This window comes from Sorex araneus, chromosome 4 (assembly GCF_027595985.1).
Source record: "Sorex araneus isolate mSorAra2 chromosome 4, mSorAra2.pri, whole genome shotgun sequence".
Lineage (NCBI taxonomy): Eukaryota > Metazoa > Chordata > Mammalia > Eulipotyphla > Soricidae > Sorex > Sorex araneus.
In genome coordinates, this window is record NC_073305.1 from 35,503,758 (window position 1) to 35,519,000 (window position 15,243).

Below are 15,243 nucleotides of genomic sequence, written 5' to 3' on the forward strand. Positions count from 1 at the left end.
ATCTGGGGTCCTTTGTTACAGCAGCCAGATGACAAATGCACACAGTAGCCATCATCAGTGGAATGACAGCGTTAGCCAAGGCCTCAGTTCCCCCTTCCTGGGTCCCCTTATCCCCATCTACCTCCCCTCAGTATAGGATGAAGAAAGAATCTGTGATCCCTTTCATGGTCAGGCTCCACTCAGTGTTTTTCAGTATCTCCTGTAACAAAGGTAGGAAAAGAAGTGTCAAAGACTTTCCTAGATGCACCTGCCAGTGGCTGTTCACTTGGATTCAACTGCAGTGTCTTCGCTCCACCTGGACACCCCCACCCTTGGTCTTCCACCCCACCCTGTCCCACAGCCTGTGTATTGGTGTTGCCTTTTGAATTAAATACTAAGGAATAGAACAGGATGAGAAATCCAGCCACGTGGACTCTCAGCCTGCATGTCCTAGACCCAACACACACACACACACACACACACACACACACGCGCGCTCGCGCGCGCGCGCGCACACACACGCACACATACACATATACACACACACACACTATTAGAATTGTCCTGATATTCAAAAGCTGGGCACCCTTAGGGCTCAGGCCAAATCTTCCCTCCTCCAGCACAGAGACCCCCACTGCAGGGGTAAAGCATCCAGCTTAGGAAATCATGATCCAAACATAACTAGAGAGACACATATACTTTTTGTCAGCTGTCCCTACCTAGTTGCCTAGATTATGTGGCCAGAAAATGATGTTTTCATATCAAAATGGCCTTGGAGGGAAAAAAAATTTCCTCCCCTGGATCTACTGGGTCTCCAGTTAAGTCTATTGCTGTTAGAGGATTTCTGCTCTCAGGGCTAGAGAGATAGGACAGTGGGGAAGGCACTTGCCTTGCTCGTGGCTGACCTCAGCTTGATCCCTAGTACCCTGTATGGTCTCCAGAGCCCCTGCTGCCAGGAGTAATCCCTGAGCACAGAGTAAGAAATAAGTCCCAAGCACTACCAGGTACAGCTCCAAAGCAACAACAAAAAGATCTCTGGTTTTGAGTGTTTTTTTGCAGGGGATCTTTGGACCACACCCAAAAGGTGCTTAGGTTCTGAGAGGAGGGATAACTCCCAGCACTGCTCAGTGGACCATAAATAGTGTTGGGGATCAAACTAGGGTCAGCTGTGTGCAAGGCCAGTACCTTGACCCCTGGACTACCACTCCAGCCTTTGACTTGAATTCTTTTTTTTTTTTTTTTAGTTTCCCTCCCTGCTCTGAGCAGAACCCCGGCAGCCGAAGACCTGGGGAACCCAGCCACAGCCATGCTCAAGGCCCTCTCCTCATAGCTGCATGACCTCTTATATCTAGTTCTCCCTCTCAGAGAACCTGGCAAGGTACCAAGAGCATCCTTGCCCGCACAGCAGAGCCTGGCAAACTCTCCATGGCATATTCGATATGCCAAATACAGTAACAATTATGGGTCTCATTCCCCTTACCCTAAAAGAGCCTCCAATGCGGCACTGCTGGGAAGAACAAGTAAAGAGAAGCTGCTAAAATCTCAGGGCTAGGACGAATGGAGATGTTACTGATGATCAACAGGGTGACGTGACAATGACAGTGAATTTTTTATTGAGCCACTGTGAGATACAGTTACAAAACTTTCATGTTTGAGATTCAGCTATACAATGATTGATCACCCATTCCTCCACCAGTTCAAACTTTCCACCATCAATGGCCCCATTATCCCCCCCCAGTCCTTACCCTGCCTCCTATGGCAGACAATTGCTCAGATACTCTCTCTCTACTTTGGGGCATTATATTTTGCTGGAATTTCCCCACCACCATTCAAGCCTGCCTTCCAGGGGCAGATGCTAGATCATCTATTTTCCATTGCTCACTTTGCATATCATAAAAAGTCGCATGGCCACATAAGTAGCCGCACACTTCTGAGATTCTAAAGTGTAAATGGGCCCGTTCCAGAGACATCTCTGTATGCATTCTAATGCAATATGGAGAATTAATTCTGACACCCACATATTGGAGCCTTGCTTGTAGGAGCTCATGGTCGCTGGGCTTCCATCTGGAGAAGGCAGGGAGACGGCACCTGCTCCATCTGGGCATCCTAGTGAAATCGACTCAGCATGGGACCCAGAGAATTCTCTGTGCTGTGGTGCCCACCAGGACTTTTTGCTGCTGTTGACTTGAATTCTTAAGAGGTGAATTTTAATGAGCTAGGAGAAATACTAGTCAGAGTCAACAGCCAAAAGATGATTTCCTATATTTGGACTTTCAGCTCCAGGCCCAGAAAAGTCCAGGGTGAAAGAAGGGAGTGTGCTTTTCACCTCGCTGTTCTGGCATGTCACAGGCCCTCAGAAAGCAGTGAGGGGTCTTCCCCCAGTAATGACCTGGAATCTCAGGGTAAAGCTGAAAAAGTCACCCAAACTGGCCAGTTCCATTTCCTCCTTGGTGCAGTCATGAACTTTCTATGGGAAAGAGCTTCTGCCCTTCTCAGATGTCGCCCAGCCCTGAGCTGTCCTAGCGTGTCACGCGCAGGCTGTTAGGACCAGTGATCTGAGGGGAAAGTTATCCCAACCCCAGCCTAGGTCTCACCCAGAAACTCTGTGAGTTGCAAAAAAAGAGTCACCATCCCACTCGCACTGTCAAATTAGCCCCTGCAAGGCCAGAGCTCAAAACAGCCAAAGGCCTCCAGAAAATTGGGCACATGCTGACAACTGCTTGAAGGGAAACTGCAGGGAGGAGGAAATTGGGGGAGCAATAAGATTCTCAAGAAAAATTCCCTGCTCTGTACAGTTCAAACCAATTAACTTGAGTTTTTTTCCATGGGCTTATGCTGGAGAGGCCATCCTGAGGCTCAGGGCTACTTGGGGCTCAGAGCCTTGACTTCCATCAGCAGTGGCCATTGTCCTGACAGCACTCTGGGTAGGGTGGGGAGACATGAATCCTCACGCATTCCCCTACAAACAGACACACACACACACACACACACACACACACACACAACACACACACACACGTGGCATCTATGTGAAAAGATTTGCTAAATGTAGCTGTGATTGTTCTTATCCCAAGCTCCATGGCTCCATGCCACGTGTCTCCAGAGTTTGGGAAGAAGCGAGGGCAGGTGGCAGGAGGGACCATGAGTTAAGAGACTTAAAGGCAAGGGAGCTCACAGGTTGTAAGACAGGAAGTCCAGAGCTCAGATTATTAAAAGCAGGACATGTAAGGATCTGGTGATCACCTCCCAGGAAGGAAGGGAGACTGCACTGGGAAGTAGAGGTTCCCTCCACAGACAACCGCCTGCAGACCCCGGCGGGCCAGGGGTTGGTTGGGTAAGCGGCACAGACTGAGCAACTGAACTAGGCCAAGTGGAACTTACAGGGATGTGGAGCCTCCTTCCCGGCTAGACTATCTTGGCCACAGAACACCCGAACTAGTGGCATGTATCTTCAGACCAAAAAATACTTGTTTTCTATGGTTTTCTCCTATGTTGTATTTTCAAATTATTTTTAAAAATTATTGATTGGGTACAATAGCATGGATACCATAGTGTTCAAAGTTGGTGGTGTTGGTGTACACAGTCACTGCCCCCCACCCCCACCCAAGTGCCCATGACCCTCCACTGCATTCCCTATGTCACCCCTGGTCACATCTTCATCCCTCTGCTCATCCTCCCACTTTTCGCTCATCAGTTTTGTCATCCAAGGCCAAGGGTCTCCAACAAATATGCGGACCTTTCCATTTTGGTATCTAAGAATATCTCTATTGTTCCTGTGACCACAAATGTCAAACTATTTTTAAAAATCCAACTCGCACAAAGTCCTTTAGGTCACCACCACTAACAATTTGGGCATATATTTGTAAACTTTATAAAATTTGCAATGCTCGGAAGTGGACAGAATCACTGAGCCTTTATTTTAGCTTGAGTTTTCAGTGGGTGACTGGACTCTGTCATATCACCACGTGGGCACTTTGAGATCTTTCAAAGAGCAGAACGGTATTCATGACGGCCTCTCATGTCCCTGCCTACATGCTTGAACCAGCTCCAATTTTACACACTTCTGATACTCTTGACCTGAGTACTTACTTGGACACTTGCAGAAATGTTACTTTGGGTGGGGGGAGAACGGCACATCTGCTGTGCTCAGGGCTTGGTCCTGGCTCTGTGCTCAGTAATCACTCCTGATTGAACTTGGGGAACCATACACGGTGCTGGGTATTGAACTGGGCTTGGCTGTGTGCCCTGACTCCTGTTCTCTCTTCAGTCCCCCCCCCACCCCAAATTGTATGAGAGTCATTCCCAGTAATAGTACTTGGTCCGACAGTGAAACTTCATGGTTTGGGTCCATGGTACAAGGGTGGGCTGGCAAGATGCTGTGCCAGGGATTCAACTCAGCACCTGGCACTCACTAGGCATGTCGTCTACCCCCCCCCAGCCATCAGCTGGCCCATCATTTTCTATTTTCACTGACCTTATCTGAAATGCCCAGCTTAGAGGCTCTCCTGGATTTGCCATCACTGCACTGCTTGTCTGTTCTCCATCAGGCTTTAGTGGTGGCAGAAGGGCACCGGAAGTGGGCAGATGTTGACGCTCAAGTTGAAGTGACACTGGAGTGTCAAAGCTGAGCCCTAGCCAGACACTCAGCAGTGGCCCCCACGGAAAGGTGGGTGTCAGCGTCCTCGCAGGTAGACGTAGACGTCTGTGAGTGCCTCTGGAAATCCCAGAGTTATTCTTGTTCTCTTCCCCCATCCCACCCCCTACCCTGAAGACGATGACTCGGAACATTACAGACTGGCCTACATATTTCCTCCAAACAGCTGCCCTCCAGACTCTGTCAAAATGTGCTTAAAAATAGTCTTGTCTCTAAGGAAAGGTTGGGTCCTTGGGAACAGAGTCCTCTTAGAAAAGTCCCCACAGCCACAGAGGGCACAAAAAGCTGAGCCAGCTCTGTCACAAGAGTCTGTCAAAACTCGTGACCCCACACCCTCTCTGCCCTGGAAACAGATGGTGTCTCAAAGTTTTCCATAGTCTTGGGCTCTTATAAAAGGAGAAAAGAGAATAAAGTTACCACCATACCATGAGTTTGTACTCTTTATCTCTTCCTTCTTCTCCTCCTTCTCGTTCTTCTTCTCCTTCCCCTTCCTCTTCTTCCCTTTTCCTCTTCTTCTTCCTCTTTTTCTTCCTCCCTCTCCTTCATTTTTTGGGGTGCACACCCAGAAGTGATCAGAGCTTACTCCTGGTGGGGCTCAAGGGGCCACATGGGATGCTGGGGACCAAACTCAGGTCGGATACTTGCAAGGCTGTTTGATCTCTCAAGTCCCTCCATTTGTATTCTTAGTTTCATTTTATAAGTGCCCAAATGGAGTTCTGAAACTTGAAATGACATGTTTGCATTCCCATAGCCAGTGAAAAAAAAGAAAAATGTCCTCCTCAAGCATCTCTCCACAAAGAGAGCATGATAACAGCACCCTATTTCCCGAGCACACCCCAACTCCCCAGAAATTCTCTCAGCTGGCTAGGTCATATCCCCACAGAGGAGGGAAGAACAATGGGCATGCGGTAGAGTACACAATTCTGCAGGAGACAGGTTCTAGCCAACACTCCACCTAAATAATGCCCTTCTAGAAGCTTCTCCCTCTCCCTGAGCAGGTGAAACACAGTTATCTTTCCAGGGCAGCAAATCTGGTTTCCCTGCCCAAGGAACACACATCGACCAGGTGAAACAGGGAGGTGTCCCAAATATACTTAAAACTTTGTGCCGTTCTGTCCCTTCAATGCCGCCCACCAACCCGGCACAGACCAACTTTCGGACGCATGTCTATTTACTTCTTTCATTTTCTTTATTTTTGCTTTTGGAGCCACACCCAGCAGTGCTCAGAGCTTACTCCTGGCTCTGTGTTCAGGAATCACTCTTGGCAGCGCTGGGGGAATCCTAGGCAGAGCTGGGAAACAAACTACAATTGTGTTAACCCCCAGACTTATTTCCTGGTCCTCTGAGGCACGCTGAGAGGGATGAGAGCAGGCCTAGTCTGCCTGCACTGCTTTGGGAAGATGGTTAGGGCAGAAGGGAGAGATGCAGTTCTGTGCTGCATTGGCTGGCCCACCTTCTGGATCATGCACTTAATGAGGACCAACTTAATGCCAGGGACCCTTCTGACATTTGCATGCCATTATCCCAAGTGGCCAGATCAGCCAGGGGGGAAGTGCAGAGGGGAGGAGAAAGGGAGAGGGTGGGAGACAGAGCGGGAGAGAGGAACGAAAGGCCCAGAGAAGACCAAAGGAGACGCGCTGGAGGTGGAGAGTGCTGCAGGATTCCTGGCCAGCATGGATCCGAGGAGACAGGAGCAGGAGCAGAGTGCACAGCTTCAATACCGTGCTCCCAGAGCTGCAACTAATTTCATGCTCGCAGCCCCGCTCCGGATCTCTTTCCAGTCCCCAGGAACTCTCTGTCTTGAGCCTCTTCCCTGCTGACCAAAGAGGGCTGTTTGGAGAGGAAACGGTGCTGATAAATGAGCTCACATGTGTCGCCAGCACGCCTATGCACAAACTAGGCAGCCCTGGAGGGTGCTGGACGAGGGAACAGAAGGGGTAGGGGAGAGCCCCCACAAAAGTTGGGGGCAGACCTGTCCTTATGTGACATGCCGCAGTGTTGGCACTTAGCAGTGTCCCAAGGAAACCAGGAGCCAGGAGCTAAGTGGAGAGAAGTTGGTCAGAGAAAAGCCTCCTGCAGGTTGCCCTGACAACCAATTCTCAGGGCCTCTGAAGCCAGCACCGGCAGCTGAATGTCAAGGTCCAGAAGGGAAGTGCCGGGTTCCAAGAATGAGTTCTATGATCTGTCAGCAGGCAAAAGGTCATGTGTTAAGGTACAAGGGTTTCCCTCAGGGCAGAGAAATGGGGGTGGGGGTGGCAAACGGGCAATCAGGTTCCAGTAGACGCCGGTGACTTCGGTTCCCTGAACTCAGGGAAGCTCACTTTCCACACACAGTGAATTAGTCACCAGCACAAGATTCAAAAGTCTTGCAGTCAGGCTTGGACATCATAGATGTGACATGCCTAGTAGTACCTGGCACATAGGAAGTCTGTTTGGGTAACAAAGATACCCTCTAATTTAGTAACCTCAACTCATCATGCTTGGCTCATTCGGATGATTCTGGAGATCAGAAATGTAAACACCTCAGCTGGCAGAGGTCCTGCCTTACATGGCATCTACTAAGACTGGTGACAGGACATGCTCAAGCCATGGGTATCTGAGCTGAAACATCCCAGAGGTTCCACTTATAAGACGGTGCCTTTGCGACCCTCCTCCCGGCATTCCTGTCTCTAGCTCGGTCATCTCAGGCCAAGACACAGCTGCTGACACTGGCACTTTGCTGCACTCTGTGGCCCAGAGCAAGTCATGAGAGCAAACAGAGAACATCGCGAAGGGTGGCGAGATGTCCTCCTCAGCAATGAGAAGGCAGAGCAGGCGGTCCCTCTAAGTCAGCCGACCACAGCCTTCATCTTCATTCAGCTCAATTTCTGATTACTCTGTATCTCCTTTTTATTGGTTTTGGGGCCACACCTGGCACTGTTCAGGGCTCATTGCTGGCTCTGTGCTAGGAGTCACTCGTGGTGATGGTCCGGAGACCATATGGGTGTTAGTGACTGAACTTGAGCCAGTCATGTGCCAGGCAAGCACCTTACCTGATCTCCTTCTTGATCTTCTCTATTTTCTTTGTAGCTGCATCTTTAGGCTTCCTTAGTTCAAAGATGAGGTAAGAGCTGGGTGACCAGTAGGGTCCTGCTCTCACCCTCGAGGACAGGCAGTGGGGATGCAGGGAACAGGAGAGCTCAATGGTTCGATGGGCTGGACCAAAGGCCCCCAGACTCCTGCTTTGCTCAGTTCATCTCAGGAGGAAAGTCTAACCCTGCTGCCAGCCTGAATGGAGACTGTGGGCAGAGGCCATGGTCAAAGGCCATGGTCAACTGAGATGACGGGGTGTCCCCTTCATTTTACCCATTCCACAGAGACCTGCTTGTATGCGAGACCCTGAGGAAGCAGAGTCACCTAGGAAATAATTAGATTGAGAGCTAGAGAGATAGTACAGCAAGTAGGGCACTGCCTTGCATACAGCTGAGCCAGGTTCGATCCCCAGCATCTCATATGGTTCCACAAGGAATGCTAGGTAGGAGTGATTCCTGAGGCAGAGAAAGGAGTAACCCCTGAGCATTGCTGGATGTGGCCCCCAAACAAAAATAAATAGATTAAGGGGCTGGAGCAATAGTACAGTGGGGAGGGTGTTTGTCTTGCATGCAGCTAACCTGGGTTCAATCCCCGGCATCCCATAGGGTCCCACAAGCACTGCCAGGAGTGATTCTTGAGTGCAGAGCCAGAAGTAACCCTTGAGCATCACCAGGTGTGACACCCCCAGCCCCAAAAATTACATTAAATTTCCCAAGAGGGCACACAGAGCACAATTTGAAACCACTTGAGTAAAATATGAGTTCTTATGCAACTAAACTTATGTTTAGAATGTTAAGACTCTTCTAATGGCCTATTGGGCCACTATACTGCAAAATTACCCAAAACATGGGAGAGCCTGGCAAGCTCCCCTTAGCGTATTTATATGCCAAAACCAGTAACAATGATGGGTCTCATTCCCCTGACCCTGAAAGTGCCTCCAATGTGGCACCATTGGGAAGGACGAGTAAAGAGAGGGTGCTAAAATCTCAGGGCTAGGATGAATGGAGACGTTACTGAGACCGCTCAAGAAAATCGACGATCGACGGGATGATGATGATGATGATGTACTGAAAGAGAGAGCCAGAGGAGGTGCACCTTCAATGGCATTTGTATTTAGAAATAACAATGGCCCTCCTTAGAGGATCAGATAGAACCTGGAGGTGCCTTCATTTAACACTCAAAGATGGGTGTTATGATCCTGGTCCCCACCCCACTCTCCCATTCCCACCAGAAGCCCACTTTCATGCTTCCAGGATGGAGCCTCATGCATGGCCTGGACCCTCCCGCTCACCCCGAGTCGTAGGCCTGCCTGCAGCACGGGATGAGCAGCTTGGGAGGAGTCCAGGGCAGACCACAGCTCAGAAGCCGAGAAATGGTCGAGATGCCCCCTCGCCAGGGGAAGAGCGTGGGCGCAGGCAGGACCTATCTAGCACACCCCTCTCTCTTGCTCTCACAGAAGAGCTGTGAAGTAACGGTGCCTCATGAGGCAGGGGTGGGTGGGAGGGGAACACCCGGCTCAGGTGCAAGTGCAGGGCAGCTCCAGCTGGCCGCTGAGGAAAGGGTGAGCTGCTGGGCTCCAGCGTGGGCCTGAGCTGGGTCTCAAGGGAGAATGTGGCTCCAGTGCCCAGGAGGGGGAAGGACGAGGGCGCTGGGGCAGAGCAAAGGTGGCAGTCTGGGGAACTGTGCTGGGTGGCCCCTTGGGATGTCTTTCAACAGCAGCTTTGTTCTGACCTTGGGGGTCAAAGTGCCCAACAGGGAACCCCCAAAGGAGTGCTGGTGGCGGAAGGTGGGGGGCTTAAAGATAGTACAGGGATTAAGGAACTCGCCTAGCATGTGACCCCCCCACCATATGAAGCCCCCTGAGAACCCCCGTGGGGGGTTGTCACTGTGAATCACAGAGCCAGGAAAATTCCCTGAGCACTGTGCAGTGTTGTCCCCCAGACCCCCCCAAAAGAAGTGCTGGTATTTGTTGCTGACCTTGTGCCCCTCCTTGCTTAGGAAAGACTCTGCCTGGCATCAGAGAGCCAGGCCCACGGGTCAGTGCTGCCCAATCTGGCTCTCCAGAACAAGACTATCTCTGGACCCCCATTTCCCTACCAGTCACTTGGTTAATTGAGAGCTGCTGTGAGCTCTTAGTTATCAGGTGAGTTTTCCTTCATCACTGAGAAACTGCAGTCTTGTTCCCAGAGAACAGGAACTGCTGGCCTACAAGGTCAGCCAAGACTGCCTGTGAGTAGGGGTGAGGTGCAGAGAGCCCCTAGAGCTTCTTTCCTCCCCTCTGCCAGCTTCCAGCATCCCCAGACAGCAAGTTCTGAATGGTCTGCATCAGCCACGACAACCGATAACCAATGCAGAGGCTCCGATTCACCCTGATGGGTTTCAGAAGATGAACTGTCCCTAAAAATTCACCCTTGACCTGGGACACAGATGGCCGGTGTACACGTGCCTATCCAACAGCTGGACTCACAGTTGCCAGGATGGCCAGGCATGGGTGGCGAAGTCCCGACTTGAGGAAATGACCACACCCTTGTGCACGTAAGAAAATAACGGCAGGCTTGACCGCTGACCTTTACAAGGCCAGCTTATGAGTCTAGGAATAAGGAGCTCAGGAGGGCTCCTGTCCTTCAGACTGCAGACTGCCTGCAGAGATTCATGGTGCCCAAACTTGGAGCAACCAGGGAGGTTAAAGCGTTTGAACAGCTTTCCAAGGCTCTGGGGCTGTGTGCTAGGCAGAAATGCCTGCAAGACCAGTTCACAATAAAACGGCCACTCTGGTTGGCAACATTTCACACATACTGTCCCAAGTAGTGGCTGGGGGAGTCGAGTCCCACAGCAAAGGACCACGGAAAGATGACCTACACTCATTTCCTCCGCACTCTCCCAAGTCCCTTGTTCTGTGCAGTTGCCTTTGTCATAAATCGGAGCCACAGATTTGCCAATATGTTGTGTCCCTTGGGCCCTCCTAATGAATGAGGGTGGTCTAGTCAAAGTCTGGGTGGTCTTGAGAACCCTGACCACTAAAGCCCCTGCTGTGGACTAGGTGGGCCTCAGGACCCGGCCTGTCCGTGGGGTTAGGATTCTGCTTCTGGGCTCCACTCTCCACCCCCCACCTCCATACCCCGACTCAAAGGATCCTTCCAGCAGAGGAGACGCCCCTGGGGAATGTGTCTCTTTAGGGAGTTCTACAGGGCAGAAAGGCACAGGAGCCCCTGGCCCAGATCTGTGTATTCTAGATCCTAAAGAATAGGACGAGACGTTCTGCTTCCTGAAACTCAGCCAACACGGGGCCAGAGGGCTGGCTCAGTGGGGTGAGCACTTGCTATGCAGGTAGGAGGCCGGGTTCTATCGCACAGTCCCGAGCACTGCTAGGAGTGACCCTTGAGCACTGAGTCAATAGCAGCCTGTACCTTGCCATGTGCGCCCGCCCCCCACAAAAAGAAGTTAAAAAGTCAAATAAAACTCAGCTGTCTTGCTTGCCCACACAAGCAAAACCAAGACCCAAGGGTGTTCAAAGCCCTGGCAAGAGCTGTCAGAACCATTGCATCCAGGCATGGAAGGACCCTTGATCATTCAGGTTTCCAAAAGGGGAAACTGCGGCCTGTTTTGTAAACAGTGCTACCAGCTCTGCTGTGTATGCTTCTATCTTTTCATCTTCCATGTCTCTCTCTCTCCCACACTGGATCCTGGGTCCTCTGACAGCGGTGCCACGTTTAGATGCTCAGAGTCGGTCAACATCTCTGTCCTCCTCAAGCTCAATCAGGGGCAGGCCAGGGATTCAATTCTGAGTCCCTCATCACATCACCCAGAAGGGCACGGAGGGAAAGTCCCAATCAGGCATCAACAAAGCTCTTCACGATCCTGTAAGCTCAGGGGTTGCCAATGGAAAGAATCGGCCCAGTTAGGCCCTCAGGAGACACTGCACCCAGTCGTTTGAGCCTGGATTTCTTACGCCCAGAAGGCACAGCAAGCCCCTGCCCCAGCCAGCATCAGCAGCCGGCCAGCAAGGACCCATCCCAGCTCGGTCCCATCCACCCCCCAGTGGAGGCTGCAAATGAGAAAACACACAGCGGCAAGTAAGAGAAATGATGTAACTTTATAAAAACGTGGTAATACAGCAAGATTTGATTTTTTTTCCTTTTTCTTTTTTTCTGGCAAGTGAAATTTATAAAAAGAAAAAACCACACACACACACTTGGAATAAAAACTTGAAACAGAAATGAATAAAGGTCAGGAACATGAACACGTAAGGACACGGTTGTTCAGAGACAATGAGCAGCCTAAAGCAGCAGCAATAGGGGGCGAGAGGTGGCTCGGCGGTGATGCGGGGCAGAAGCGTCACCGTGAAGACCACCTCTCCAAGCAGGCTGAGCTGGGGTGGGGACGGCAGGCACCACAAGAGGCACAAAGGCTTCCTCAGCGAGACCATCCTGACTGCTGGCTCGGGGGTGGGGAGGGCAGTGATGCCCAGCCAGACACCTGGGAATCTGGGCTGGCCCTGGAAGGCTGATCACGGAGGCTCCGTCAGCCTGTCACTAGCCTGCAGCTCCGTGGGTCCCTGTCCCACAAAGATGAGCTCAGTAAAACCCATCAGGATGGCCAACTTGCCAGGGAGAATCAAGAAGGCCAGACATATCTGAGGCTAATCAAAACACTATTTGGAATGTCTGAGCCAGGACCAAGGCAGCATAGGGACCGCCTTGGGGAGGCAGGCTGGAATCTCCCCACCACCGCTCCAGCCTTTCCTACCGGGGGGCTGCCGGGATGGGGGCGAGGAGGGCAGGGGGCTCTTGACTACATTCTGAGGTAGTCTAACCGTGACTTGCACAAGCAGCTAAGAATGATCACCAGTAAATGGGGGCTAAGGGGGAAGGAGGGCAGAAAAGTTGCCACCGAAAGAAAAGACCAGTCTATAAGGGAGGGATCCACGCTCCGCATGGGCTCGGAGATGCCAGAGTGTGGCCTGGGGTCGGGGGGAAACACACAGCTCCTGTTCTACTCAATGCCGTAGCAATGTGGGGAAGAGGGGAACCGGACAGGGGTTTCCTGGGCCCGAGCAATAATGACTCCGAGGTGCCAGGAGTCCCGCCACTGACCCATGGCAGGAGGCTGATGAGAGAGAGAATCTGGGGGTGCTGGGAAAGGGTTCCCAAGGTTGCCTTCGGCTACATTTCAGGGGGAAGTGACTGTTATATTTGGACCTGGGAAACAGTTAAGCGGCCCCTGTTGGTGAGGAAACCTGGGGAGCTAAAGCCACCAATGGAAGAGAAAAAATAAGAGCGAAGGGGTTGACAGACTCCCCTACTTCAATGTACATTCTCTTTCTCTCTGCCTCAGCACTCAAAACTCCAAGACAGGATGGTTTGAAGGATAGGAGGCAGCAGCTTTGTGGCCCTCAGTATCTTCTCTGTCTTGCAAATTTCCGCCAGCGTCTCCTAGGGCGAAGTTCACCAAAGTCTTCAATTTCATTTTCATAATCATCTTCCTGGACGATTCCTGTTTAACAATGAGCAAAACACAGAGACAAAGTGCAGAAAAGCCATTTTGAGGGGGAAGAAAAAAAGCTTTTTACTGAGACACCGGAAACGGGGCGGGGGGGAGTTCCTTTTAGTACTGATATTGATCCCAGGATGACTCAAAGTCAAAGTAAACTCTTCTCTGGAATTAAGTTCTTTAAAAAGCTGCTTCCTCTGCCCTTATTTTAGAGGCCTTCCAAATGGCAAGAAATCAAACAAAACAACTTGGCTTGAGTCTAACAGTTTTCTTCCACTTAAAGTCATCACAAACACAAAAAAATCATAGTCCCCAGCAGGGAATACATTATGAAGATTTACTCTGCCCACACCCACCCAGTGCTCAGGGCTACTCCTCGCTCAGTACTCAGTCTCTCAGCTCTGCTCTGGCTGCTCTCAGGAAACACGTGGGACCAGGACAGATCCTGGGCTTCCCACACACAAGGCACAAGCTCCAGTCCCCGTGACATCTCCCTCTGGCCCTCTCAAGATTTTCAGTATTGACAAAGATAGTCACGCCAAGTGCCTTCAAGTCTCCGCAGCTTTGGGGCCTGGGTTTTCCAGTAGCAGCCCATTAGGAGAGCTTACAGAGAGGAAATCTGGGGGTGGTGACCTCCCCAAGCTAGAAAAAAAAGAGGTCTGGCCAATAGGGGCAGCAGTCAGAAAGGACAAAAGGGGAGACTATCCAGATCATATAGAACTTGGCAGATCATTCTTCAGGAGAGAAACCTGACTCCACCCACACAAGCCTTCAACGCCCTCTAGGAAGATGGATACAAGTTTCTGTGGTAAGACTTTTCCTTGGTGGGGGGTGTGCTTCTAAACAGTGGGTTCATCGGGTGACACCCTGCCCAGTACAGGGTAACAGGCCCCCATCGGGCCACCAGCATCAGACTCCATAGTACTAAGGAGATCACATAGTGTCAGGGACCAAACTCAAGGCTCTGGGCACACCCCGCTTGCACTCTACCCCTTTGAACTACCTCCCACGCCCTGATTCTGTTTGTTTTGTTCACACATCTATTCACTTTATATCATCCCAAGCCTAGCACAGTGCTGACACACATCAGACAGGGCTCTTCTACTTAAAGGTAGGTAAATACATTTAACAAGGAATGGCTCTGCAGTGCCACGCGTATCCCTAGAGTCACCCTACTGAGCATGAGTAAAGACTGAACGTACTCGACGGCAGCTCATGAGTGGCTAAGGTTTTTGCAACAGCAACTGGCATGACCCTGGCATCACCCACCCTCAGTACCGATGGGGAAATGCAGGGTGCTAATAATTAGACTCACAGCCATCACAGGCAGCACCCCGCCCCGGGAGGGCTGACTGCCCTGGGCCAAAGGCCTCCTTACCTTCCTCCTTTAAGTGGAGTTCTGTCTTCATCAGCCACTCCCGTGCATCCCTGACTGACAGGATCAGGCTATTGATCAGCCGAGTCATGCCCACCTCCGCTGTGGGAACCAGAGAACAGGGGCGCTGAGTGAAGGGGCTGCTGCAGGGGACTCACAGCACGAGGACCTGCAGCTCTAGTCCCCTCCCAAGATGTTGTCTCTGCCTCCCTGAGAGCCGAGATCCAGCCACTGAGAACACCCCAGCTGCCTTCTGCGGCTGTGTACGAGAGCCAGCACAGCCACCAGCCTGGTGCTGCCACTGTGTGCTTGGATGGACCGTCAATAGCCAGGCCTGTGAGGAGCTTATGTTCGGGTGATACAGACAGGAGGACGAATGACAGCATTCGAGAAGACACGCCATGTCGCTAACCTGATACATGCTGCGACTTACACCAAGTTGCTAATGGGAAGTTAGGGGACCTCATGAGAATTATTAGTATCAGAAGCTCACACTAGTTATGATTTAAGGATCCTCCAGAGAAGAGAGCGGCCACAGTCCTCCAGGCCTTAGCCAAGCTCCCAGTCAGTACACAGCAGGTGCTCAAAAAATGATCACTGAATGAAGGAATCAGGAGAAGCCTGAAACTTTTCCTCAAGACCTAAAAATTCTCCCTTTTGTCTTTTCCACGGA

General features: G+C 51.2%; 1 protein-coding gene across 3 annotated transcripts in view; it reads right to left on the reverse strand.

Annotated features, from left to right (window-relative positions):
- Positions 1-11,779: 11,779 nt before the first annotated feature.
- TRANK1 (tetratricopeptide repeat and ankyrin repeat containing 1) overlaps positions 11,780-15,243 on the reverse strand; it is a 122,879-nt gene continuing 119,415 nt past the window's right edge. For all 3 annotated transcript variants that reach the window (XM_055135001.1, XM_055134999.1, XM_055135000.1), the window contains 2 exons: positions 14,574-14,672; positions 11,780-13,198 (listed from right to left, as the gene is read on the reverse strand). In XM_055135001.1, coding sequence (XP_054990976.1) covers positions 13,098-13,198; positions 14,574-14,672 — 200 coding nt within the window. In that variant the 3' untranslated portion in view covers positions 11,780-13,097. The remainder of the gene's footprint in view (positions 13,199-14,573; positions 14,673-15,243) is intronic.